This window comes from Pseudopodoces humilis, chromosome 2, assembly GCF_049639895.1.
Source record: "Pseudopodoces humilis isolate 2021_Gansu_Grassland_sample_001 chromosome 2, ASM4963989v1, whole genome shotgun sequence".
NCBI lineage: Eukaryota > Metazoa > Chordata > Aves > Passeriformes > Paridae > Pseudopodoces > Pseudopodoces humilis.
In genome coordinates, this window is record NC_142201.1 from 16,700,598 (window position 1) to 16,727,634 (window position 27,037).

Here is a 27,037-nt window from a genome sequence, read left to right on the forward strand (position 1 = left end):
GGAATTTTCCCTTTGTGCACACATGCTATTTCACAACAGACCAGGCTGCTTTATCACCTCCTGTGGTGGTTTTTGCCCCCTGTACAGCTCTTGGTTCCTGCCCCAGAGAAGCTGTTTTTGTCTTCCACTGCGAATAACTTTGGACTCATAAGGCAGGCCAGGAGAAGCATGCACATAGGCAACAATTTATTTATTTTTTTTTTATATCACCTATCTATTTTCCAGGGAAAAAAAACAAATATATGCTTACTGCAGAAGTACTGATACAAAGAGTTTTTTACCAAAACAGACCCCAAACAAAAATCCTAGCTCATCACGCAAATAAATTAGCCACCTTCACAACTACTCTACCACAAAGTTTCTCCTCCTTAACAGAACAGGTCTGCAAATAAAATTATGTGATTAAAACAAGATCTAAATAATGAAATCTTTGAATGTCAAAGAAAATGCACAATATTTAGTAGGAATAGCCTCGCTGTTGCCTTTTTTCCCTGTAAGTCACAGAGGTGTGCTGGGACTGCAGCATCTTCATCAGTCCCATATAAAGGTGCTAGAGATTGCAGGGGGACAGAATGATGTCTGGCAGCAGGGATGCCTCCTTGGTTATCCTCCTGCACAGTGCCCAGATTAACAGATCTAAAGGGTTTGGGTTGGTTTCTGATGTGCTATCATGGCACAAATAAGTAATACTGAAGTGCATGCCAAGCATTACGGTTGCTATTTCTTTTTAGAAGGATTTCTTGATGTCTCTAACTTCTTGCCCTCTCTGAGGAATTTCTCTTGTGCTGTTCCTGCAGTATGAATGGGATGAGAACGAGCTCTTCTTGTTCAAGTCATCTGTCGCCTATGCCATGAGAAAATACTTTGCAAAGGTGAAGAAACAGGAAGTTGACTTCCAGTGAGTGGCTTGCTTAATTGTGCCAGCTATGCCTGCATTGCTCCTGCTTGGCTAATGACAGGAACTGGTGGGATTAACTGTGCCTTCTGCCAGCTGTAAGGTGAAACAATGAACAATATGTTCAGCATGAACAACATAACAAACAATGAAACAATGTCAAACATCGGCTCTTTGTAAAAGGCAAGATGCCAGCTTGGGTATATGGTATCTTTCCCCTCAAGAGCCTGAAGTTTAGGAATAATGTGCTAAAGTTAGGTAAGAAGGCTTTGTCTCCCTCAGCTTATCACTGATGGAGATGAACATTGACAATTTGTGCCCAACACTTACATCAGGATATCAGTAAAGGTACACTGATTAGAAATAAACATTTCTAGCTATGTATGTGTATTGTGCTGAATATCCAAGGGGTTTGGGGCCAAGGAAAGATGAACATGTTGACTGTAAAGCACTAGAATTTGGTACACACTTACTAATTTTATCTAGGTTCAGTTACAAGCATAAAATCTTCCACCTGAAAGTGATTTTGGTAAGAAAAAACCCCCTTTGATTAAGTATCTTCCGTAATGTTCAGAAGCTTTCTACTTAAGCTATTAGACATTATAGAACATCAATCATGTAATATCTAGAATCTGCTCTAGAAAAATAAGGAAGAAAGCTACGTTTTTCCCACTTAGTACTTCATACATCACCTCATTCTTGAGATCAACCCCAAACATTCTCTGTTTTGCAAGTGATTATGTGCTGTGGAAAATTACACCAAGACTTCCTTTACGTATGAGGGAGACTCTCTCCAGCTCAAGTTACAAATTAGCACATAGAAAAAGGAATTCTGGCAGGAAAATTGATTTCACTTCCCAGCTGATTTCACTAGGAAACATTCCCCCAGTGTAAACTAAACCCCTGGCAATGCCAATCAAACACAACTGTTCACTTGCCCAAATTTAAAGCTAATGTCATCTCAACAATGAAAATAACCTTTTCCTTCTCTTTCCCCTTCAGAACTGCAGACGTTCATGTCAGGGAGCAGACACAAAGGATCTCCTTCTACATTACTGTCAGCATGCCAGGTGATATCGGTGATCTTGTGCCCAAAGCTGATGTGGAAAATGCCATCAGGTGAGATTTTTTCCTCTGGGGAAAAAAACCAAACAACCAACCAACCAGATGGAAGGTTGGAAGGGAAAGCAGTGCTTAAGTCAGCTGAGGCAGAAGCAGTGACAAGAAAGTAAATTCTGCAGTTAAAATGGAAATAGTGGGATGAGAGACACTAGGATGAAAACTGTTATGACAGAAAGAAAACAGACCATCTATCAGATGGTATCTTGGACAACAGCCAAAGTAAAATGCTTCAGGGGACTTGTAAAATTGCCAAAACACACCTCATTGCATCAGACCTTGCCAGCAAATCTAATTGCTCAAATTTTAACAGGAACTATTCTATATACTGAAATATGGAATACAGTAATGATGTGTGCATGCACACGTGTGTTCTTCCTCTCATTTTTGAAAAGTCAGTACAAGAATTATTGTTAACAAGGACTCCAGAATAATGGTGTACTAGAAAGACAGCCAGATGTATTTGATTATATAGAGGAGGTCAGAGCAGGGGCTAGCTCCCACTTACAGGTCAGTGAACTTACAGGTCTTTCATAGCATGGTGTGACACCACTGTAATTCATTGCTATAAAAATGATAAGTAAAACTGCAGCTCTGCAGAAAATTGTGGGTAATGTGCAGTAGGAAATGAAGAGGGCACAAATCTAAAAGCAGCATCAACATGATATGGGGTTGAAGAAGCAGTGAGATAAATTGGTGAACTATGGGAAAAGAGTATGGCTGTGAAAGTTACTCTTGGGTTAGCGCTCAATAGCACACGTGGAAGTTTAAGGAAAAACAAGGCACAGATGATACAGCAGGGAAAGGGTCTTCAGGGCAGTGAGAAACACTAGTCAAAATTGTTTAAGATTGTAGGAGGGAAACAGGTAAGATGTCAAAGCTGTGGTTTTATGTGGCATAACTAAGAAACTTTTCAATAGACAAGAAATAGTAAAGAGAATGAAGAATACAAAGAGAGAAGGAGATCAGAAGGTTCATTTGATAAATGTTAAGACTGAATTTAAGAGTCCATAAAGTGTCTGAACATGTCGGTTAAGCTGCAGTAGGTTAAGGGTTTTTTAAGTTCCTGTGGTTGTCTCTCACATGCCAGAAGGAATATGGGTTTAGCAGTACCTCCTCTGCAGCCTTTTCAACTGAACAGTTCAGGGGAAGCTTGGCATGCTGGAGATTTATAAAACAAATGAAAACTGTTCCTTTCATTCCAATAAATGTATGAAACTCTTTGAATTTGCATTCAATGGCAGTATGTCTCGAGGACGAATCAATGAGGCTTTCAGACTGGATGATAATACACTGGAGTTTGTGGGAATACTTCCAACCCTGGCTGCACCCTATGAACCACCAGTAACCATCTGGTTAATTGTATTTGGGGTGGTCATGGGTCTGATTGTCGTTGGAGTTATTGCCTTGATCATCACTGGGCAAAGAGATCGCAAAAAGTGAGTAATATTTTTTGATACTATGCTCATGGCTACTGGAAGATGTCTCGATAATTCAATCATAAGGATTTTTAGAAATGAGGCTTCAGTTTTACTTGAAGGAAGTTAAGGAATGAAAACCTGTTATCCCTTTCCCATCAACACTGCTAGCTAAAGGTTCATCTCCCTGTTTCTCAGTACATGACAGCTTTGGCAGCTTAATGCAATTTCCCTGTCACCAACAATTTAACCAACTTTGTCCACAGGGAGCTGCAGGGCGGCTAGGCTTCTGCCAGTCCTGCTGCAGGGAGGAGGGGGTGTCCTGCTGGGAATGTGGTACTTTCTCCAACAGCAGGGTTGCCCACATTCATCAGCACCTGTAGTTTTCTGTAATCTGATTGTAGGCTGTATAGTAATAATATTTTCCTTAAATATTATTGCATTAACAAGGATAGCTTGGTTGGTTTTCTATGTCCCTCCACTAACAGGGTTTCTAAGAACATAGCAGATTTGCTACAGTTCTTAAACCTAACTTGATTTCTTTTATATAAATATTTCCAGTTAAACACAGTATTATTTACAGTCAGGAATTCTGGGGATCCAGAAGGACTTGAACAGAACAGTGATGATCTAATATAAAATGAATTTTCATTACAGGAGAGCAAGAGAAAGCAGAGGTGAAGCAGGATCAAATCATGAAGAGGTGAACCCTTACGGAGAAGAGGGAAGAAGCAACCTGGGCTTTGAGCCAGCTGAAGAGACACAAACATCATTTTAAATGGTGTGGGTACAATAAGGGCTTCTGCTTTTCTCTTCATTTCACTTTTAACAATAGTGCCTAGCAAAGGAGCAAAACACTATGGATGTCATCAAACGATGTCTTCTGGTTGACCATTAATCTACTGGTTCATGGCCAAAGCAACTGAATCTGCTCTCTGTGTGGTAACTAGAAAACATGCATGGCTTTTCTATGAATTATGTGCATAACATTACACACCATCTGTGCTGCTTTTCATGTGTGTGCAGCATCCAACTTTTGTTTCCTGTGTAATGAGAAACAAAGGCTTGGAAGTATACAGTTGTATACAGACCAAGACACACATAAAAATAACTCATATACTCCTGAAGAACATCTTGATCTTTCCAGATGGAGACTTCAGAAGTGTTGAAAAGTGATGAAAAATCCCTTGACTATCAGAAGAACCTTAGTGATAAAGAACTCAATTTGATATAACTGCAATTTTTGCACCTTCAAGAAATCTGTATCAATGTAAAATGGATACTGGATGAAGACTAACAAGCACTGGAGGTTTATTAGAAAATCATAAGTTATTTTTCTAACTGTTTGCTTGATAAGTATTGTAGAAACAAAATAGCCCATGCTCCCTCAAAAAAAGAAAAAAAGCTCTTTTATGTTGTATTAAAAATGGAAACTTCCTAAATACTAAATGATCAAAGTGGTTTTGGTTATTTTTCCCTATACCTTGGCCATTGCCTCCACTATTATAAATACTGCATTACAAATGCTGTGTACAACAAATACAATTTTGCTATTACATACAAGGGACAGTAGATTGAGGCTTGGGAAATTCTGGTTGCACCTGAGAAACAAAATCAGTTCACATGGAGGACAGATCAGCACTGGACCAGGTTTGCTATTCTGTACTCTGGGAGAGGCTGTGGGATCTCCACCTTTAGAAGTGTTCAGAGATCAGGTAGGTGAAGGTGTGCATGATGGAACAGTGGGGATAATCCCACTCTGACTGAGAAGAATGGACCTCCAGAGGACCCTTTCAGCCAGATTTTCTATGATTCTGAGTCTTGAAGGTCCCCCACTGTAGCTGCAACCATGCCAGTGTGTTTTCTTTATGTATACACCCAGTCACTGAAAACCACAAGGTTTTCTGACAGTCAGTCCCAGATTCCGATAAAGAACCAGTAGCAAACACGATCCTGCATGAAAAATGCTCAGAAAATGCATGGACTCTTAAAATCAAGGGCCTCCAAAATGATCACAATCTGTAGAAAGCAGCCAAACATTTATCTGAAGGGTACATCTGGGCTCTGTGGCTTCACATGCTCCACATTCATTTCCTGTTTAAGACACAAGACCCTTAAATGAAGCAGTTCAAAATGGCCAGCAGATGATGCTTAATTAATTAGCTAGACACTAGTGCAAAGGAAGGAAAATACTTTTTTAAAGTTGCTTATCTATACCACATATTCCATTGCCATAACAGTCCCAAACCTTAGTACTTGAGCTGAACTTTTAGGATAAATAAATCAACTATTTGTGGTCTTCCTACTTACTTTGTAGTAAAACAGAAAAGAAATGGCAATTCTGAAAACAATCAAATACAGTAATTAGTCATGCCAGCCATCTTCAGATCTGTTGTAAGAGTAACTTTTTCATTATGACAAAGCCATAATTTCAATACAATTAATTTTAAAAGCTGTGCTATGAGATAAACAAAAAACACCATTCAGAATTATCAACACATAAAGCTGCTATAAGAATATGGAAAAACATAAAAAAAGACAACGTTTATATGAAAAAAATCACTTGCATGCATTAGGCCCACCAATAGCTCACACCTTCTGTGCTGGGGCAGCCCTCCTTCTCCTGCTTTCTCAGTGTCTGCACTCCTTCCTGACCCTTTTTCTGAGTCAGCACTGCTTGGACCAGGTTGGTCCATGGGCAGCATCAGATCAAGCCCTGCACAGATTCCCAAGGTCATTTGCATCACCCCAAATGCAGCTTTCCCTCAAACACACCTGCAGCTCCCCAGGTAACAAGGATGTGCTCTCTGAGCCAGCTTCCAGTGCTGGGACCAAGCAGTGCTGGCAAGGACAGGCATGGGAGCCTCTGTCTGGCCAGAGACCTTCATTTCTTTCTCCTCTTTCCTCACATGTCTGCACCCTGCATTTCTTATTCCTTAGGTGAGCTCAAACTAGAACTGCAGAGGGGTCCCTGTTAGGGCTGGGCCAGCTCCATCAGGAAAGGGGCAAGCAGACATCACTGGGACTCTTATGGGCATTGCATGCTGAACTGGCTCAGATATGAGGAGAGAGAAAAGGATTTATTTCAGAAATTACTCAATTTTAAAGCCTCATTATACATTATTATTATACATATCAGCATTTTACAACTGTCAGTGCCTAAGTTTAGATGCCTCTGTTACGTGGCTTCAGATGTATCTGTATCTCAAGACTTGCTGAAGTTAGCACTAATTTTTGTAGTGCTGAGCACATTTGAAAATTGGGTACTCCTATTTAAGCACTAACATCAGAAGACAAATTTCAGTGCCTCAGTAAGTAAAGTATTTGGCTAAGCAATAATATTAATAGCATTTTCATTTATCTTCAAATTTTTGCTTCTCAAGTTTTATAGAGATCAGCAAATTTACCATTTACTGTTGAAATGACTATAGAATTCTGCATAAAACATTATTTTCTTTATTTTTACCTGTTATTGCCGGAAGCACTAACACTCTACTAGATGCCTCATATGTTGCTAAATTGAAAATATCCTAAATATGCAGCTTAGAATGAATTCCAAATCAAATATATACCCTGCGGGCCAAAACTAGAGTCAATAACACTGGTGAGAAAACAGATATAATATTTTACCTGTAGTAATTTCTAAGTAATTGAAAGTGAGACTATATTTCTTTATGTTGCTGTCACTTGCAGTAGTTCTAAATTCAACTTTAGGTGTCAGCTTCAAGTGATTATGAAGAAAAAAACACATTCAGATGAGTTATGATAATCAGAAAACCTAGCAAGCATATATTTCCCTGTTGACATTTCCAGTTAAGGCCAAATAATGACAATCTGGAGGCACTGAAGGAGTGCACATAATTGGTATATATATCTCAGTGTCTGGGAAGTCTTTTGAAAAAATGCTAACAAAATAAATTATATTCTTTCACAGTATCCTTCCAAATTCTGTCATCCACAGAGTGTCAGAAATGCTTTCTCCATATGCTTCTTGGTCAGCCCCCTGATTAAATGAGAAGAACACTAAAATACAGAATAATAAGGGTGGCTAATGTCAGGCAGATTTCAGGTTCAGCTCTTGTATAGCAGGCAGGTGATGTGGAGCCAGTATGCACAGTCATCTGTTTCTGAATCTTATTTTTCAAGCTCTGTTGCCTTCTCTCAATGCCTCAAAAGAATGGTAACAGCTGATAAAAGGCAGGGCGCTGTTCTGGTAGCTAAATGAAGCAAAGATGATAGGTATAGTTACCTAATTTTAAAATAATTCAGACACTGTAATTTGCATTCATTTTTCTTGATTTTAGCATGCAGAAATTCATAGAGGGTGATGTCGCTACAAATTTCTGCATGCTAAAATAAAGTTGCAGGAGATAAATAAAATTTAACTTACTTATTATATCTATTTTACATTGTGATAGTTTAATCTTCTTTCTTTGCACTAATATGGCCTCTAATATAAGTCACTTTACTCATTTTCCTGGCAATTACATTAAAAAAAACCAAGGGAACATCACAGTCATTTCATGGTGTAATCAATAATGTCCAAAACAGTTCTTTGTTGCTGGTGAGAAACAAGTCCTGGTCTACGGCAGCTGATCAACATTTCGAAGAGGAACAATAAATCAGGATAATTTTTGGCGCAGAAGATGAAGATCTCAAAATAAAAAGATCATAATCAGCATTTGCCTGACAGCCCCTAGAATGGATGGGGTAACATCCTTCTGTTTTAAGGACAGGGTTGTTTCACACAGATTAAAACTGTATGTTATAAAACTGGATGTCTCCTCTATGTCTGCTGTTTAAAATCTCTGTACAGGAAGGCAAATATCTTCTATTCTGTGGCTGCTAAGAGAGAAAGGGCAAATGACCACAGGGAGGTATCAGTAATGGTCCTGTAGTCATGGAAGAAATTTAGTTAATTTAGCTCAGCACACAATTTTTAAACTGTTAAAATTAGGTGAGAGGAATCTCATCTTGTATTTGTTGATGTTGAAAGGTGTTATGCTTAAATATGTGCTTCTAAACAACCTGCCTTTGTGCCTCATTTCCTGTATTAACCATGTCCTGAACTAGGTAATGTAGAATGTATTACTTACAAGCAATGACTTTTATTAAAGGATATTTTCTCTATGAGCATCCATTCAGCTATCAGCAGGGGCTCATAGTGACTCCTGTGATTTTGTTTTCTCCAGTTTGTAGGTGCAGATGTACATACATCATACACACCTCATACCAGCAGTTGTCCATTTTCTGGTAGGTGATGTTTGGAACCTGCTGTGGTCTGTATCCTTGAGAAGTTTCTGCAATCATCATGAAGCTCATAGGGCTGCTTTCCCAAAGTAAACACCTCCCACATTAAGACATGAAATTAAAGTCAAGAAATACAAGATGAGTCCTTTTTCATGGGACAAGATACACATGCAACATCAAAATGATCAGACTCTGAGAATATTGTCCAAAAAAAAGACTGGCAAGTGTGGTTCTGTACCTGAACTTAAAACAACTCCTACTCCATAAGAAGACTAATTTAGATGATGAAGTTACAAAATACATTTAGTGGGGACAATATTGGGCTGACTTTTCTACAGAATACATGCAAACATCATCTTACATATGTGTGTGTACACAGAAGGAAGGAAAAAGGAAATTACAACTATAGGTATCTATGTCTTTATAAAATAATGAGAAAAATATTACTGATTTTTTTTGAGTGGGACATACACTTCCTTGGTATCAAAAAGATTTTCAAGTATTTTACAGTGTCAGCTGTACCCTTTAAAAGCTGGAGTACACAGAAGCAATAGAAACACTGAATATCATAATCACTAATTCATAATTATAGCCTTGCATGAAACAATTTTGTGTGTAAATGAATATATGTGATAAATATGCCTATCCTAAAGTAAAAAAAAAATAAATAAATTGGGAAATATTTATTTTATAATGATATATAATATTGGCTGTAATTTTTTTTTTTAAATAAATTTGTGGGATCTTTAATTTCACTCCAGGTTGAAGACTGGAGCATCGTAGTGTTACAGTGACACTAAAATGGCATCCAAATCCCAGCTTTCTTTGATGAGAACATAAAAAAAAACCAGGATTCTTTGTTCTCTTACGTCTGCTTTTGGGATATGAATACATCAGTTGTATTCTTCAGCCCTTTAAAGGCTCATTAGTTAAAAAAAATCAAACAAGAACTGACTGATCCCACAGTCCCCTTGCTTCCACTGCATCAATGGATAGTGTTAAAATGAGAAAAATATCTTCTAAGGAAAAATAAAATTTCTCATTGAAGTTAATGCCAATATTGAAGTTAATGAAAGTAAAGCCTGGGGCCAAGATTTAATCAATAGGAGCAAAAAGAAAATGTATCACCACAAAATCCAACTTCTTGTTTAATTGTATATGTTATAAACAGCTTGTAAAGGGCATGAATGAGTTGTTTTTCTGCCAGAGTGGTTAACACTGGGAGACCAGGTGAGGTTAAAGATAAGAAGCAACCCAACATTCAGAAACACTTTTATCTGCTTAATTCACTGTGGTTCGATGCCAAGAACAGTGGGTTGCCAATCTTTCCATCAATTTGACAGCTGCCAAAATATTCCTTCTGGAAGAGCAGACCCAGATAAGTGGAATTCAAGCCTGTTCACAAAAGGTTCTCTTTCCTTTGACACCTTTTGCAGGCTTTTATAAACACTGAACAGACTCTGGGGACTTGGAAATCACAGCTTGAAACCACTGAAGTTGAAGTTCAAATGTTTGAAATTCCTGGTGGAAAGTGATCTGCAAACAGATATACTTTACACTGAGATACAGAGTCCCAGCTCACAGAAACTCCTACAGCTGGGCAACACCGATTTATGGTCTAGACAGACTCAAGATTTGACTTGATCTTCCACCACCAAAGTTTACTTGACCATATTAAACACATATGTAGCAAGTGTGGAGTGGGCAGAGTTTCTATTTGCCTAAAAGAAGAATCCTAGGGCTAAAAAGTCCAAATATGATAGGACTTGTTTGCATATAAAAATTGAGCAAGAATACAAGCTGTAACTTCTTTTTACAACCTTTAAGTGTGTTAAATGTCTGCTTAACAAGCTGATGAAGTCCAAATGTAATGGCATATATACATACAAACTCAGATGTCAAATTCAATACATAGTAAAGATGCATGCATCTGACTTGCTGCTAAATTTGGTGTGATGAAAAACTTCTGATGTTGAGCACTCCACTGGAAACTTGGTTCCTAGAGAATTTATACACAGGTTATCCACAACATCTCTAAAAAGCACAAACCAAACTTGGTTGTGAGCGAAATACAGTGAAATACTGTGAAATATTACTTCTTCCTTGAACGTCATAAGGGTCCTAAAGAAAGCCTAGGCAGAATCTCAGGTTTCCAAAGGATACCTGATAGAGGCATTACCTATAATCTAGAACAGATGATTGCTATCAGCTTACTAGGGAAGTAATGCAGAATCACAGAAACACCTGTTGTCAGGTCAATCTAGCCCAGCTTTCTACTCCAGTAGGGTTACTCCCAAATCAGGTCAGCCACAGCTCTCTGTTGCTACGTCTTAAAAGGCGCCAAAAGACTGCCATCCCCCTGACCATCATGTTTCACTGTTCCACCACCCTCCTGGGGAAACAATTTCTCTTTTACTATCCAACTTGAACTTCCTGAGTTGCAGCCTATGGCAGTGTCTGCTGCTGCATCACCTGGCACAGGTAAGACTTCCTTGGCTCCATTAGCTTTTTACCTGTAAGTGGCTATAGGCAGCTTTTAGATCCCCTCTTATCCCCCTCTCCTCCAGGCTAAACATCTCTCTCCCTCAGCCTCTTCTCAGAGGACATGCTCCATAGGCTGCTCATCCTCTCCAACTTCTCTTCATTGAGGCCACTGATTAAGATGCTTGGTACCTAAATCAGGTGCAAACTTTGTACTCAAAGTAAACATTGAGATTTCTTCACAAACATGACTAGTTAAATCTCTCAGCTGTGATTTGCCTTTAAGACTTAACTTTTTGAGACATCTGTGTGACTCTATTCTCTATTTTTTATTCTAATTCCATAATAACTTATGGTTATTAATGGAAAGAAAACACAAAGTGCTGTATCACACCCCATCTCTTAACTTCCCTGATAGCCAGCTGCAGCTGATCAGTGCCAGTAAACTGCATATACTCCAACATCAGAGCTTCAAATTGTCAGGCTCCCAGTTCTTCCACCTACCTTGCCTTGTCATCCCAAGGTCAGGTACTTTCACAGTAAGTTTGCTGTCAATCAAACAGTTCCTAGCAGCCTTTAGTGGAGAAATGAAAATAGATGAGTGGAAAGAACACAAAAAGGACCAAACAACATCATGTGTTTGCTAATAATTACTGTTCTCTAGCATTTCAGTGAATTATGACATCTTTGATTTATGCAATTCAGTTTGAAACTGTTGCTCTCTTGTTTCACTTTTTAGCTATTGAATGAAAAATATTCTGTACCATTTTCTGAGCTTTAAGAAAAAAGGAAATTGAAGGATGTGGAACAGAGGTGAGAAACCCACATTCATCTAGAAAAACAGCAACAGAGCAAGAAACTAAACCCTGTATTTTAAAGGCTTCCTACTCCAGGCCTTCTTCAGTAGTCTCAGAATTTACCAAGACATCAAAAAGTGAAAAGTGTTGATTGGATTATTTGCAATACACTACAAACAGAGTGAAAGGCAATTTAAACAGCTTGATTTATGAAAAGTTCAATAGAAGCCTGTTTCTGCAAACGATCACTTGAGAACATTTATCAAGGGCTGTATTCTCTGTGTGCATGCTCATTAACTTCTGTGATACTGTTTGCATCCACAGTTCTCAATCTGAAATCAAGCTCAAGTTTTGTTTCTGCTTTCCCGTAGTGCACGGACAGTTTTCAGGAAACTGATTTTATATTTACAGCTTGAATTCTGCTACTTAAGTTGTCTGATATTTCTGATTTATAAATCAGTTTGTGAAGTATGGATTTAACAACTTTGTTTACACATAAAGACAATTCTTTGAAAGCATCAACAATACAACTAAAATGCTACCTGGTGGGACTGCACCCCTGTTGAAAAACGAAGCAAGTCTGGAGCATAAATTGTCAAAAATCTTCCAACACATTTTTGACTAAAGTTAGAAAACAAAATATTGCTGCTGACTGAAGCATAATGCACCAGAAATTTGGTTGTGTACACTATTATTAAGTCAATAAAATAACAGCTTATTTCCCCAATGAAGGACAGCACTTTCGAAGGATAAGTTTTGCATAAACTTCAGGTACAAGTCCTTGAAATGACTGATCCCCTCATCAAAAGCAACTTGAAATACTTGCTTGCAAACTGGCAGATAAATGGAGGCAGTTCCCACCATTAAGGCCACACTTTTGTGCTGCTAAATTCTATTTCAGGTTTTGGCTATAGGATTGTAATTTCATCAATACTGAGTCTTCTTTTGATGTCATCAATACCAAGTTTCAAAGCAACAAGCAGAAGGACACTCAATCCTTTTAGAAATGGAGTGTTTGAAGTCTGAGATGGGACTGTATCCAGTTTCAACAATTTCTTTAAGTACATTGTATTGATATTTGAAGAGCAAAACTTAGAGAAACGTACAACAATTTCTACTTTTTATTTTTTTTATTTTGGGAATATTAATCATCCCAAACATTTTCTGTTGTACAGTGTATGCTCAGAATTAGGTTCCATCTATTTATTGACTGAATACTTGTCTAATGGCTTTTTGGTCAGCTACCTAGGAGTCATGGGGAGGGACCTTCCTGCCCCTTACCTTTCTGGAAGTATGTTGGATGTCTGTGCTGTGAAGTGGCACAGTAATTCCTGAGCCTACAGCCCACAAAGGCAGTGTGCAGTGCTGCAGACCTGCCAGCTCCACTCTGAAGCAGAGCACCTTGGGATGTGGGATATCCTGGAGTGGAAGGGAGCTGCAGGGATCCCGAGGGGAAGAACTGACCCATGGTAGGTCATGCCCCTCCCTGCCTTCCGAGCACCGCTCCTCCGGTGGGATACCTTACAAAAATCTCCCTGCCTGAGCTGACAGCTCTCCAGAAATAGCACCAAAAGCATCCTAACATACTTCCAGAAAGCTAAATTGTGCTGGTGGTAGTATATAATTTTGGGAATTGATTCCAAGCAGTAATTTTCATGGATGTAGTGCTTCTTCTCAGGGGTTTGTACACATTTAATACTTAACTGCTCCTTTTTTACTAATTAAAAACATCAGCAAATGCAGGACATGTCAAAACCTTGCAAAGTGCCTCCCAGCCCTTGTGTTAGTAGATTAGTTAGTTGTTGCATGAGCTGCAATGCTCCAGCTGGCCAAATAACCAAATATGTAGTAGATGTCGCCAGGAAAAGTCATACATTTGCCTCAGCTTGCTTTTCCCTCCTCAGCACCTGGGATGTGCAGTACAGGCTCCCAGCCCACTGGAGGTTCCTGCAGCATACTCAAAGTCTGATGGTTAGTACTTGTCTTCCAACAGCTACATCTGGAGCAAAAGGCTTTCACATTCTGCCCTTGCAATGGTTCTATATCTAACTTTTAACACCCTCCCTTCCTCCTCTTCCCCTTCCCTTGTCTCTTCCCATTCTTCTTCCCATTCCAGCTCCCATTCCCATTCTCATTCCCACTCCCTTCCTTCTCTGTCATTCTTGAGACTCCTCTATTCCCCTAGATTATGTGCCTGCTGCATGCCTTTGTTTAGATGAGACAGTTCTGGGTCCCTGTTTTCCCATTCAGGGAGCCACTGTCATGTTCAAATTCAAAGAAAGAATATGACCTGAATGTGCCCCAGGTTCATCTTTAACACAGTATAGGGATTTTGTTGTTGCCAAGTCACACCAAGCAGCATGTCCATGGCACACTCACAGAAATGCTGCACATTCACTGGATACTTAGGAAGGAGCCTTGTTGAATACAGACACTCTGTAAATTCCTGCCTAGCCAGACTAAACCAGGAAAGTGCCTTCTTTTCCCTAATTAAAAAAAAAGTACAAGAAACAAAGAAGCAATGAGGTATGGATTAATTTCAGTGAGCTTTAGGCTTTTACAGCATTATGTCCAGAAAGAAAGAGACATTAATCACCTGAACTCTGTAAAGGACTACATTAGGACATGATGAATTATGCCTGAGAAATACTTCTGTCCACTAAAGAGAGGGTCTAGGAAAGTGGTTGTGGCATCCCACTATAAATATTTAAAATTAGCCCAGACATGAAGCAAGTTGTCTGCAATTTTTTGTTGGACAGATACAGATTTATAAGTGGGGAGATGAAGAGTTATTAACCTCATGTCTCCTCCAGAGTCTGTACAGTTTATAAGACCCAAACACTGCCACATATAAGAGCCCTATCCACCACACTCAATTTCTTTATATTAAGAATTAATGTATTTTCTATTGTCCAAGTTTTTTTGAAATACTGAATAAGTAAAAAGATTCTCACTGTACTCTGTATTTGCACTGTTTTCAGTCTTTATGTGGTACTCCAATGCTAACTTTTGCTATCCAGCTTTACTTTTGTTAATGGTTTGCCATACTGGACTGGAAATTCTGGTTTTCAGAGTTCATTTAACAGCTACACCTCCATATTGCAGGGAGGAAAAAAGAAACCTAGAAGTTCATTGCTGGGAAGTTTGAAGAAAATTTCCTGTCCCCTAAAGTTAAATAGAGCCAGTGGTATCCAGCATCTTTGGGGACTGGGACATAACTGCCTTTTCCAATCTTTTGGCCACACTTGAATTTCACTCTGAACCTCTTGTTCAGGTCTAAGGAAAAGGAGAGTGAGCCAAAGCTCACAAAGGATCGTGTCCCATCAAAGTTCTTGGTGGCAGAGTGAGAGCAAGCCAAAAGAGGAAAGCACAGCATATTCATGAGGAAAGCATGGGTGAGGTTGTGTCCCTTCCAGAAAGGTCCATGGACAAGTATTTTTGCAGTCATCTCCTTGTGCACCTGACTAGTCCTGTGGTGCTGCCCATCCTTGCTCCTTCTCAGCTGCATCCAGCCAACACTCCATGAGCACAGCACTGAGTTTGCTCAGGGTCGTGCTCTTGTCTGGGTGAGCTGCTTCTCCTCCACATTTGTACGTTGTAAAACTGTCTCAGAGGATTCCTCTAGACTGACCTGCAGAAAAAGCCACACTGGGAGCAAACAACTCGGGATTAGAGATGAAAAAAGCCCCCAGAGCTTGAGGGGGAAATGCACTGTGTGGCTTTGTTCCAAGCCTATTTTAGAGGTGCGAAATTTCTTCATTTATGAAGAAAAGGCATTTTTTGAAATATGACTATTAGTGCCAAGTCAGCACAGACATTTCCAACACTATAATACTGCAGCTATTTGAAGAGCATCAGCATCCTCTAGCTACACAGTGGAGCAAAGACGACACAGAAACTGTTCCATGGTGGTTCATATAGAAGCAATAAAGGATATATAGGACCTTCTGACAGAGCAGCTATTAAGGCTGAGCATGGGAGATATTACCTGCATGCCAAAGAGAAATATTTGGCTTTTTTTTCACAGGCTGGTTTCTGAATAAAGTGCAGCAGACACACAAAAAATGCCAGACACTGTAAATATTTTCAAAACTGCTTTTAAAAGTCAGAGGGTAGATCTGGGATTTGTCCTACATATGTGATTATTTGCCATGAGATTATAGGGAAACCACTAGTTCCCATCTGCTTCCCCTCATCAGCAGCTCTCCTTGCCCTAAATACCTGGGTCTGTTCTGTGACATTGACTTTTTAGGGTAACTCCTTAGAGGAGGATGCTGCTGCCCTAAAGTTCTGCCTGGAGCTCTATCAGAAGCAGTTTGCTCCATGTCCTGCAGGCCATGACACAGCTGTCTGCCTTAAACATGGGAGGTACATAGTTCTCTAACCTTATTATTATTATGTAACCCTCTGGTTACATAATATTTAACCTAACTAAATAAAGGGAGAGTTGCCAAATGGGAGAAACAATCCAAACATGCGCTGTAAGATCAGTTCAGGGAGCACCAATGAAAGTCTTTTTAACAGTAGTTCCCTTTCATGAAGCATCACTTTAGTCTACAAGACTCATTTGTCTAAACAACTTTTTCTTTCCCTGAAAACAAATACCTTCATGCCTTCAGGAATCTGTGGGCAGTGATGTTCCCAATGACAATATCTATATTTATTGTCGCTGTTATGATAGCCATACATAGGATACCACTGCTGTGGGTATTGTGGACATGTAAAGTGGAAATGCAAGCTCTGCCCAAAGAATCTTCTGGTTCTTATGAAGATGGGTTCTGTAAATTCACTCGAGCTTAGCAATACTCTGCTCTTCTGCCAGTGTCAGTTCGCAGACATTGGAGTTTTCCCATCAATGAAAAACCAGTATGTTAAAATTGTGGAAAACATGTGGCCTTCCAATACTTAGAATGGCTTATCAGAAAGCTGGAGACAGACTTGGTACTAAGGCCCACAGTAATGAGGCAAGGAGTAGTGGTTTTAAATTGAATGAGGGTAAATTTAGACTGGACATAAGGAAGGTATTTTTCATGAGGAGGGTGGTGAGATGCTGGAACTGTTTGCCCAGAGAAGTTGTGAATGCCCCATCCCTGGAAGTGTTAGAAGTCATGTTAGATGGAGCTTTGAGCAGCATGATCTAGTGACAAACATCCCTTTCCATGGCAGTGACTTGAGGATCTTTAAAGGTCTCTTCAAACACAAAACATTGTAAGATTCAATGACTCTATGAAAAATTCCTTTCTTGTGTTAAAAGTCATGCTACATATACATTTTTTGAGTAGTTATGCAATGGTCTAAGGTGAATATTTGAAAAACTTGACACATATGTAATTGTCTGGATGTTTTTACCACTTGGTGAACACTTAAACAGCCTTATTCCTCCACTGTGCAGTATTTTAGAAAGCCAAATATTCTCAGTGCAAGCCCTAACAGGCAATAACACTACATATCCTTTCAGTGACCTTAGGAGGAGACTGCATCTACCTTTTCAAACATCACAGGGAAGCTTTCCAAAATTGCACAACCCTAGACTTCCCAAACAAATGTCCTTGGCATGACAGATAACAGGAGTTCATGTGACAGAGAAAGAGGCCTCTAAAATAACCTCTTCTACAGAAATAATATTGTCAGGATAATAGAAGAGTATAGATTTTTCAAGGAAATCTCTGAATTTTGTCCAGTATGGCTTATAATAAGAAAATCTGTTCTGTTTCATTAAAATAGTTTGGCATACATCTAATGCTTAAAATGTCATGTCATCTTACTAAAAAGGGAAAGATGGATCTGATCTGGACTCCTTTTATCCTGCACTGGACTACTCATATAAATACATACAAAATCACAGGAGTGCTAGCAAGGCAGATTTAATGTTGAAATAAAGAGTACAAAGATTGAAATCCCAACATCATAGTAGTCAGTGACAAAACTCTACTGATTTAAATGGAACCAGAGTAGTTTTTATTATTGTATGAGTCAAGAAGATAAACCTTATCTGATTCTAAGCATTTCAGGAAACTTTATGCTCAATACTCAGAAGGTTATTTGAAAAAAAAACCATATTCCAGAAGCATTGCCTAATCTTTACTAGACTGGTGTGGAAAACGTTAAAACAGTAGATGGCTGCATATTGGCTTATCATCGTCCCAAGGCAGCCTTTTCAAGTACTTGGTAAAGTCCTTCATTCCCACAAGATAAGCAGTTCCTGGTTTAGATGTCATACATGACTGCATCTTAAATTGGTCACTTAAAACAGGAAAAAGGATTAATCAGAGAGCCATTTTTTAGAACACCACTAACAGAAATGCTCATGGTTAAAACATTTCTGCTTTTACTTACCATGCATAAAAATACAGAAGCAATTTGTTTTAGAAAGTTGCACTTCAATGAAGAGCTCTTTTTGCTAATCATTGAAATGGTTTCTTCCTCTGTGGTTGGTTTAATCGAATGGGAGGTTGGAGCAGCTGTTGCAGGATGTCCTCATGTGCCATCTCGGGCGGTGTGGGGGACACCAGTGACTCCTGGCTGCCTGCAAACTACCCAAGGCTGAGCACAGGCTCAGTAGGTTGGCTCAGCTCTCTTCCCTGCACAGTGACAGATGGAATTGAGAAGCTAGGTGAAATATGGACAGCTGAGCTGCTCTCAGGCATGATGGATTTGTGTTTTAGGGGCCAACAGGCATCCGTAGGTTTAAGATATTGGACTGGATGTCGTGCCATCAGAAAAATAAAGGGGAGGGGAATAAATTGCATTTATTATTCATATATTTGAATATGGGCAAAGAGGGAAGAGTTCCTTTAACACAGATGTCAGTAGCACAAGGAAACTGAACTCCTGATGTTTGTTCTTACTACATTCAAGAAATCGAAATCTTCATTCTTTTTTCTCAAGCAGAATTTAAAGATTTTTTTTTTTCTGGTGTATATGTGACTTTTCCTTAAACCATCAAGACTGCAAAAGTCTTGGTTTCTTGACCCAAAGGAAAAAAAACTGTAAATGTCTTGCCTTTCTCTGGATGTGTTTCTGCTCCCTCATCCATCTTAGAGCCCTCTAATCAGGCTCCATAAGCAAATCTGACTGTATCATATATTTTTACATAACCATAAATGAAGGTGTTTAGGAGCATATCTTGGCTTACCAATTTATCTTTTCCTTTGAGTTGGTGGGGTCATGTGCTGCTTTCTTCATCCACAACTGCATGCAGTCTTGTGAGTCACCTCAAGTTTAGTGTCTTTTTTTGTTGGCTTTCTTCTAATTGCACACCTAATCAGGGAATTATGAGCAGATCAAGTAATTTCAGTCTGTTCCAAAGCAATTTGAGCATCTCCTAGCCCAAAAATTCTTCCCTTCCACATTTCTATCAAGCACGCAAAATTAAACTCAGTTAGTATCCATCATGAGACACACCAGGAACTTTCTCTCTTCTAGGCAACTCCTGTTTGTTGTACTGCCTTGGTCTCCAGTGAACTCCTGAAGCTGTTCCTCATTTAACAACTTAGAAAATGTGCTCTTTTCTGCCCCTGATGGATATTAACAAAAAATATTTTAATTTACTGAAGGGACTTTCTCCATTTTTGAACCTCTAAAAGAGTAATAAACTCTGTGCAGGATAGGGATGCCCTGCCTTAGGGGAAAAGTATTACTAAAGCTGAGTAGAGACTGAAGTGACACAGGCTTTGTGCCTCAGCAGTTCCCACAGGTCTCCCATGCTGTCTCTGCCACTGCAATTGTAATAGTGTTGATCTAAAACTGGTTTGCATACACACAAGAGGCAACGTTTGTTAGGAGGGATTTTATCTTTTTATTATCTATAAATTTATTATTTATTTTTATTTATCTTTTTATTTATATGAACTAAATAATTGGAAAAAATGTATGTGTTCTGCATAGACAAGTCCTTCTTCAGGGACCTGTGAAAAATAAGGCCACTGGATATCTTAGTTATTGCACTAGGCAGTGGCTGCTGTAAATTTTATTCAACCTGCCAGCCAAGGATGGCAATGAAAATGGAGTTGTATAGAAGACAACGAGGCTTGTAGAGCAATGTTTAAATCTACTGAGGTAATTCTAACATAGATCCTGAAATCTGCCAGGACTGTCTGCAGTCTTGTCTTTGAAGATGAGATATGTGGAAGATTTTGGTCATGGAACAAAATCTTTCTGCAGGGCATATGTACCCTTCCAAATCCCTTACTTTCCACCAGTCAGAATGATTTTCTTGTGATACACAGTATTTATTGCTTCTGACAAGCTGGATAGCTGAATTTCCTCTGCCTTCATGGTTGCATTGAGTCACAGCCATATTCAGGGCTGACTTGTCTGGTGGCAGCCCTGGGGGCAGGATGGGCTTCTGCGCTTCTGATTTTGAAGACTGATGAAATAAATGATAAGGCGGTGCAGTACAAGCTGAAATAAGAATTAACACATGACATGTACATGATCACTTATATCTTCAACATAGCAAACATATATAATGATTAATCAAATTAATCAAAGCTCAGAAGATGGGCACAGGCATGAAGTTTTTCCTTTATCCACTTAGAATGGATGAGAAAAGCAGCCCAGCCACTGTGGTTCACACGTGAGAGGCAGGTGAGGACAGAACCAAATTCCATGATTATGACACCAGAAGCATTTAACTCTGAGGGGAGACTGCCACTGCTGTAATAGGAGGCTCTTGTTACCAGAATTATGGGATAGACCTCACTTGTGTCCCAACCCTGCCATCTCTCTGAACTGTTGCAGTTCCTGAACTCTGGACACCACTTGGTCAAATTTTGCTTTACTATAACTGTGATGGGGTACTGTTGTATCAAAAGATACATTCAGAGTATTTTAAAAATAATTTTGGAGGTTTTTTTTAATGGCTTTTGATCAATTGGGATGTTATCATAAAGCACAACAAGCATTAGTCAACTGTTTATTATTACTCACTGGAAGCAAGAAGCTATGCTAATTCTAAATCACTTATTTTCCTCTACATGCTTTTTTTGCTGTTTCTCTGCCAAGCATGTTTGGTATAAGGAATGTCTCTCCCTGGTGCCTAGCTCTGCCTGGGCACAGCTGAATGAAATTGGTATGTGGCTATGGGATTCATCTTATGAGATTTTAACCCATTACTTCACATGAAATATGTCATCCTACAGAAGTGTCTACCTCTCATCAAGGATTGTTGAGGATGTCTGCACAAATGACTTGGATGAGAAGCCTGGCATTAAAGTTAGGTGACATGAATCAAATCATGGGCAAAAGCCTGTCTAAAATGAAGGCACTGAAGTGCATTTAGAAATTGGGGAAATGTCAGACATCACAATTCTTTAATTAAGAGCAGAAAAAACTACACTTGTGACATTGGCAGCTAAGGATGAGAGAAATAAGAATGACTTAGGAGAAAAGGCTGCAAATGCCATCTATTTATTTATCACTAAAGAACCACTGTAATGCATTGTCAGGAAATAAAGCCAAGTGTCCTTCAGCAGACTGGGATTCCTTTAAATCAAGTCCAAGTGACCGTGGCATTGTATGTATGCTTGCTTTCTATTTATTGACATTTCTTAATTTAAACAAGAAGAAAACACAGAACTGGGTTGAATCCACTGAGACAGAAGACACATTATCTCTTCTGCAAGCAACAAATCTCAATCTCATCTCACTGAGCTCCAATGAGATACTCATTCTTTACAGAGTTATCACTCACAGAAGAGTCCTCTTCTCTTGACTAGAAGTAGATCTGTTAGTCAGGAAGTAATGCTACTTGGTTCCTGTTGGTCATATCTGACTTTGGTGGAAAGGATCTTATAGCTGAGGGCCTGAGTTAGGCAGGACTCAAATCTTAGACTGCCTTAGTGGCTTTGTAGAGTAATGACAGAAATAGAGTCCCCTGCAGTTGTCAGAAAGATGGGAAAAAATATAGTACAGGGATTAAACTGTTGTCTCTTTAGAGCACCTAGTAGAGCAAATTGATATTCAGTAATCATATTTATGAGCTGATGTGCACCTCTGATATTAGGCCTTTGTAATTTTTGAAGAGTTTTGAAGATTAAATTTCTCCTTCAATTTCCTGTGGGTTTTGACCTCATCAGAGTGTCATCCTCTGATGGTACTTTCATCTTTTTGTATGAACAGAAGAAATTAGAAAGCATTGGGAAAAGCAACTTGTGTATAGAATTATTATAATGGAAATTAGTTTTCTTTGTCCAACCTGCCAGGGAAAAGAACAAGTCCAAGATGAGCACATCTGTGTTTCACTGCTGGATGTATATTTGACTGCTGCAATATTCTGGACAGACTTCATTTGTAATCTGGTAGAGATTAATGTCCTGATTTGTGTCCATGTATACAGCTTTCCATGTCCAAAACTGGCTGAAAGCCCCAGAGCATTTCCTGAGTAACTGAGTGGATCTTATTATTGCCTTTATGCTTACAGTGGTATTTTTGTGCTTGTCATAATGATGACTGTGCCTCTGCCATCTACAGAGAGTCACAGGTGAGTCTGAGATTCAGCTCTGATAAGCATATGAGGAATGGTTATTATCTGCAGAACTGCATTCCTATTATACATCTGGAAGCATGTGCTGGACCATTTCAGCTTTCATAAGGCTTGTCCAATACATAACAATGAGAAGATATGTGTGTTCACTCAGTGAACTTCCCTCTGCTCTGCTGCAGCATTGGTCAGACCTACACAAACCATTGTCCATTGCAAAGACAGTGGATGCCAGGCACCAGCAGAGGTGAAAATGTGTCTCAGGCAGGAAGCTCCTGCTTCCTGTGGTTCTCAAAGCACAGAGGAACTGCCCTATGGCCCCCATGAAGGGACCTTTTCTTCCCAACATTCTTTGTAATGAAACTCTTTAGGCACCAGCTCCTCTGTGGGAGACGAGAGGTACAAATACTGAACTGACAAAGAAATGGAGGCATCAAAGGTGCAGGATGTGCGTGCAAAAGTAATGCCTTGTACAAAAGTAACACTGCAGGTCACCTGGGAAGAAAGCAAGGGAGAATGGAAGGGTTTGCAGAGCTGGGGAGGTGAGGGACATGAACTGAGAGGTAGGCAGAAAGAAGGCTGGGGGGATGGTGACACCTCGGATCATCAAACTGAAAAGATGAAAGGACAAAATAAAAATGTGCTGAGAGCTTATAGAATTAGCTCTGTGTCTAAATATAGACTGCTCCTCACCATGAAAAGTCAGTATTAGCCTTCTTAACCTGATTATATCACATGGCTTTGGAAAACGTAGTCAATTTGTTCTACTCAGATGTGGCAATTATTATAGCTTCATTTACTGAACCTGTTTTAGAAGTACCCATCACAAAAATGTCATGTCCCTGCTTTATATACTTTTCATTTTCAAAACATCTCTGAACTCAAGCAGATAGTAGAAATTAGCCATAAAGACTTATCAGAGTCCAGAATGCTCAGCAGCCGATTTGCATGACCGATGATCTCTCCAGATAGACAAAGCATCTCCTGATGGAACCCAGGCATAACAGACCACAATATTCAAAACAAGTTACGCTGCTACATGTTCACAATGCTATTGCTTTCAAATCTATCAGAAAAAAAATGTCAAAAGCTTCTTTGTTCATAGCTTCTCTCTAAAGCTTTATTATTATTTCTTCTCAAAGCTCTGTTTTACAGGTCTTGTGATTTTTATCTTCTGTCTCTTGGCAATCTATGTGTCTCTTAAACCTCTGGCTATTCATATCAACTGCATAAATAAAAATTCCAGCTCTCTTTTTTCTTTATGTTTCTTTTCGATTAACAGAGGGAATCTGGGAAATAGACCCAAATCTAAATATACAGAAAAGACAAATTTTAAAAAGTGTAGGAAATACAGATTTAAAAATCCCGTGATTTGAAACACAACCTGGTTAAATTTGTTGGAGGCTTTGTAACGATGTATGAATACACAGTCAGACCCTACTCTTAGTCCTTTTGTTTAATAGATAAAAACATCATAACTTAAGACACTTTGGTCTCTTTTTATTGTTATTGTTGCCTCCTTCCCACCTACAAATGTCAATAATTAAGTTGGGCAGTAAAACTAAGGTCAAAGATATGACTATTGCTGTGGCATTTGTCCAGGAGGAGAAGCAGCTAGATGAGGAAATAAACAGAGAAGAAAATCTTCAAGCTTTCTTCTGTTCTAAACTCTGTCATCTCCTGACCTTGACCAAACCACTGCTGTGCTGGAGGGCTCAGGTTGAGTGTGAGCAGTGCTTTTTGGCGTCCTGGTGTCCTGTTTGTCTCTGGGTCTGTGAAATCCTTTCTCAGATGCTGGGACACCACACTCTTGGTTTCTGACTGGCATAAAGTTGGGATAGAGACAAGAGCACATAAAGATGCACCTCCCAATTCATTAACTTAGAGGCTGCTTCTGTAAAATTGGGCTAAACAGACATTCCTAAGAAGGCATCTGTGCTCCTGACCCCAGCTCAGAAAAGCACAGCTTGGACTTGCCTGAGGGAAATGCAGCTTGCTACCATTTCTCACCCTGCAGAACAGCTATAGCTGTTCACAGGCACAATGTTTGCCCTGCCTAGCTGCTTTCACTGAGGAGGGTGGTGGAGAGGAGATTTTGGGATCTCTAGGAATGGGGACTTCCTACACACTAGAGAGCTAATTTTGATGGTATTCCCTGATCCCTCTGGAAATAAGCCTTTTACTTAATCAACATTGCTGCAAAGGCTGTAGCCAGTACTGCTAGCAGCACTGGCCTTCTTGGCCAGCTGGGCACACAATGGCTCATGTCCAGCTGGCTGCAGTTTTGCTGAAGTTGTTTTCATTCATAGACTCTTCTAGTCTATGAATCAGTGATTAAGACATACTGCTTTCAATTACACAGTGGTCACAAGCTCAAGGCTGTTTGGAGCCATCCCTACAGACAGTCTCCCTGTGCTCCACACAAGTCTGTTAGCAACACCAGGAGCCTCTTTAGGAACAAATTTAGGGTGGATAGAGCACATTATCATGCATGCATTATTATCTGACATAACTGAAATGTTCAATACACAAAACTTCTCTTTTTAGTTCTTGGGTAAGCCATCCATGACTGGTAATGGGGTATTTTCTTGCCCTTGCAGCTGTCTGGAGGTTTCATGGCCTAATTTGCTGTTCTAACAAGTGATTTTGAAGCTACATGAAGCTCTTCAAACTACTATTACAAATCAGTTGACAACTCTGTACATTATTAAATATTCCATAATGATGAAACCTGTGGTAACAGGAGGTAAGCTGGCATCATAAATTTCTATTTTCAAAATTGATACAGGCAGTCTCACAATTGAAAATCAAGTTCCAAATCGCTCACATCTACATTTTGGATTATCTTTTAATTTTGGGTTCATACTTTTTTAGACTGTAAATGTTTAAGACCAACCAATCTACCAGTGTTTTACAATTTGAAATAATCAAACTTTAGAAGACTGAAGCCTGAATATCCATAAACTGCTGTTCCCTCTACCAAACATGGTCTTTCATTGTTAAGCACCTACACAGACCTGAGGAAATTCTCTTCTGAAAATGTGGTACCTAGGGGGGGTCCTGTTGTCCACTCTAGGTCTATACAGATAAAAACTAAAATCCTACAACCAAATTGTACAGATAACATGTCAGAAAAGCATGTTAAAATAAATTGCACAATGAAATCACATTGTTTAGGAAAAAAAAGATATGAGTTTAGCTTCTAAAAGTGTATTGTTTTACACTCACCCGTACACTCTTGCTCAATTTCTATTGCTCCTACCTGTTCAGCTTATGGGACATCATGACTAGAAGGGTGTTACAGCCTAAAAGTAGAATTTAACTAGAGATATTAAGAATAAAGACAAAAAATAATTCCATCCAGTTTATTTGGTAGGTAAAAATGTCACTAACTTTTTGATCAAACACCGCAGATATAATTTAGTGTTTTATTTCCCCCTGGTTATACTAAAAGCTACATTTTATAGCAGCTATGATGTTAAAAAAAGCACACACATGAAAAGATATAAATTTAAATAATAGAAATGTGAACTGTCTTAGCCAAAGGGTCCTAAAGAACAGTTACAGAAAAAAGGATGCCATCAAATATTTCTGGATATTCCCATCATTTCTGTACAAACACCTTATAGTCCACATGCAAACTCTTTCTTTCCACTTCAGTTTTCCACATTCGTCCTCCAGCTTCTGGCTCGTGTTACACTAGGCCAGATCAAATTCTCATCAAGTCCAGGAACCTGTCACTGGCGGCATCCAGTAATAAATACTGAGGAAAAATATCTGCTCCAGGCAGCTGTACAGTATCCGAGAATCCTGAGCCAAAGGTGGTGCAGTTATACCTAATACCCCTTGAGAGATATATTTCTACTCTGAATTCATTGTTACCTTTTTAGGCAGATAACTAGAATCTATAACATCCTTCAGTAAGTGTTCCTACAGCTTAACTACTACTGACAATATGAACAATCAGCTTGTTTGGCCTGTTTTCAGCCTATCTTCCTTCAATGCCCACCTGATAATTACTAACATCTGCTTTGATTTTTAGATCACCTTTAGTACTGGGCTGTCTCTGTGTTAGGTCAGGGTTTCATTTCCCCTGTGTACATTGTTTTTCACTCATCTGCACAGAATTTCAAATGCCACTTTACTGCTTTTGTATGTTAGCCCAAAGGGCTCTTGTTAAATGTTTACTCCCACTGGTGAGTACACACCCATTGATCAATGTGCTTCCTCTCCTTATGCAGTGAGATGGTGGAGCCCTGTGAGCTCTTCTCTTTGACATGTTATCCATCCAATCTATTAGTCATTGTCAAGCCTCTCCTTTGACATCTGTTCACTCTCAACATCTTTCCTCGATTATAGTCACCAGAACAAGGCAAAATATTCTCTTGGTGATCACAGCAGTGTCAAAACATGTTGAGTGCTTTTACTCACTATGTGCCTGTTTCCATGTCCAAGGAGACCATTAGCTGCTTTGGCCACAGCATCAGGGTAGGAATTTATGTTTGGCTATCAGGATCCTAAAGTCTCTTTTAGAAACAGTTTTCCCAGTCTCCCATCCTGAAACTATAGCATACACTTTTCCCTACTTTACTGA

General features: G+C 39.3%; 1 protein-coding gene across 1 annotated transcript in view; it reads left to right on the top strand.

The window, feature by feature from the left end:
• ACE2 (angiotensin converting enzyme 2) overlaps window positions 1-4,881 on the top strand; it is a 29,057-nt gene extending 24,176 nt beyond the window's left edge. The window contains exons 16-19 of the mRNA XM_005516655.2: window positions 798-898; window positions 1,898-2,014; window positions 3,259-3,453; window positions 4,090-4,881. Coding sequence (XP_005516712.2) covers window positions 798-898; window positions 1,898-2,014; window positions 3,259-3,453; window positions 4,090-4,210 — 534 coding nt within the window. The 3' untranslated portion in view covers window positions 4,211-4,881. The remainder of the gene's footprint in view (window positions 1-797; window positions 899-1,897; window positions 2,015-3,258; window positions 3,454-4,089) is intronic.
• The last annotated feature ends 22,156 nt before the right edge of the window (window positions 4,882-27,037 follow it).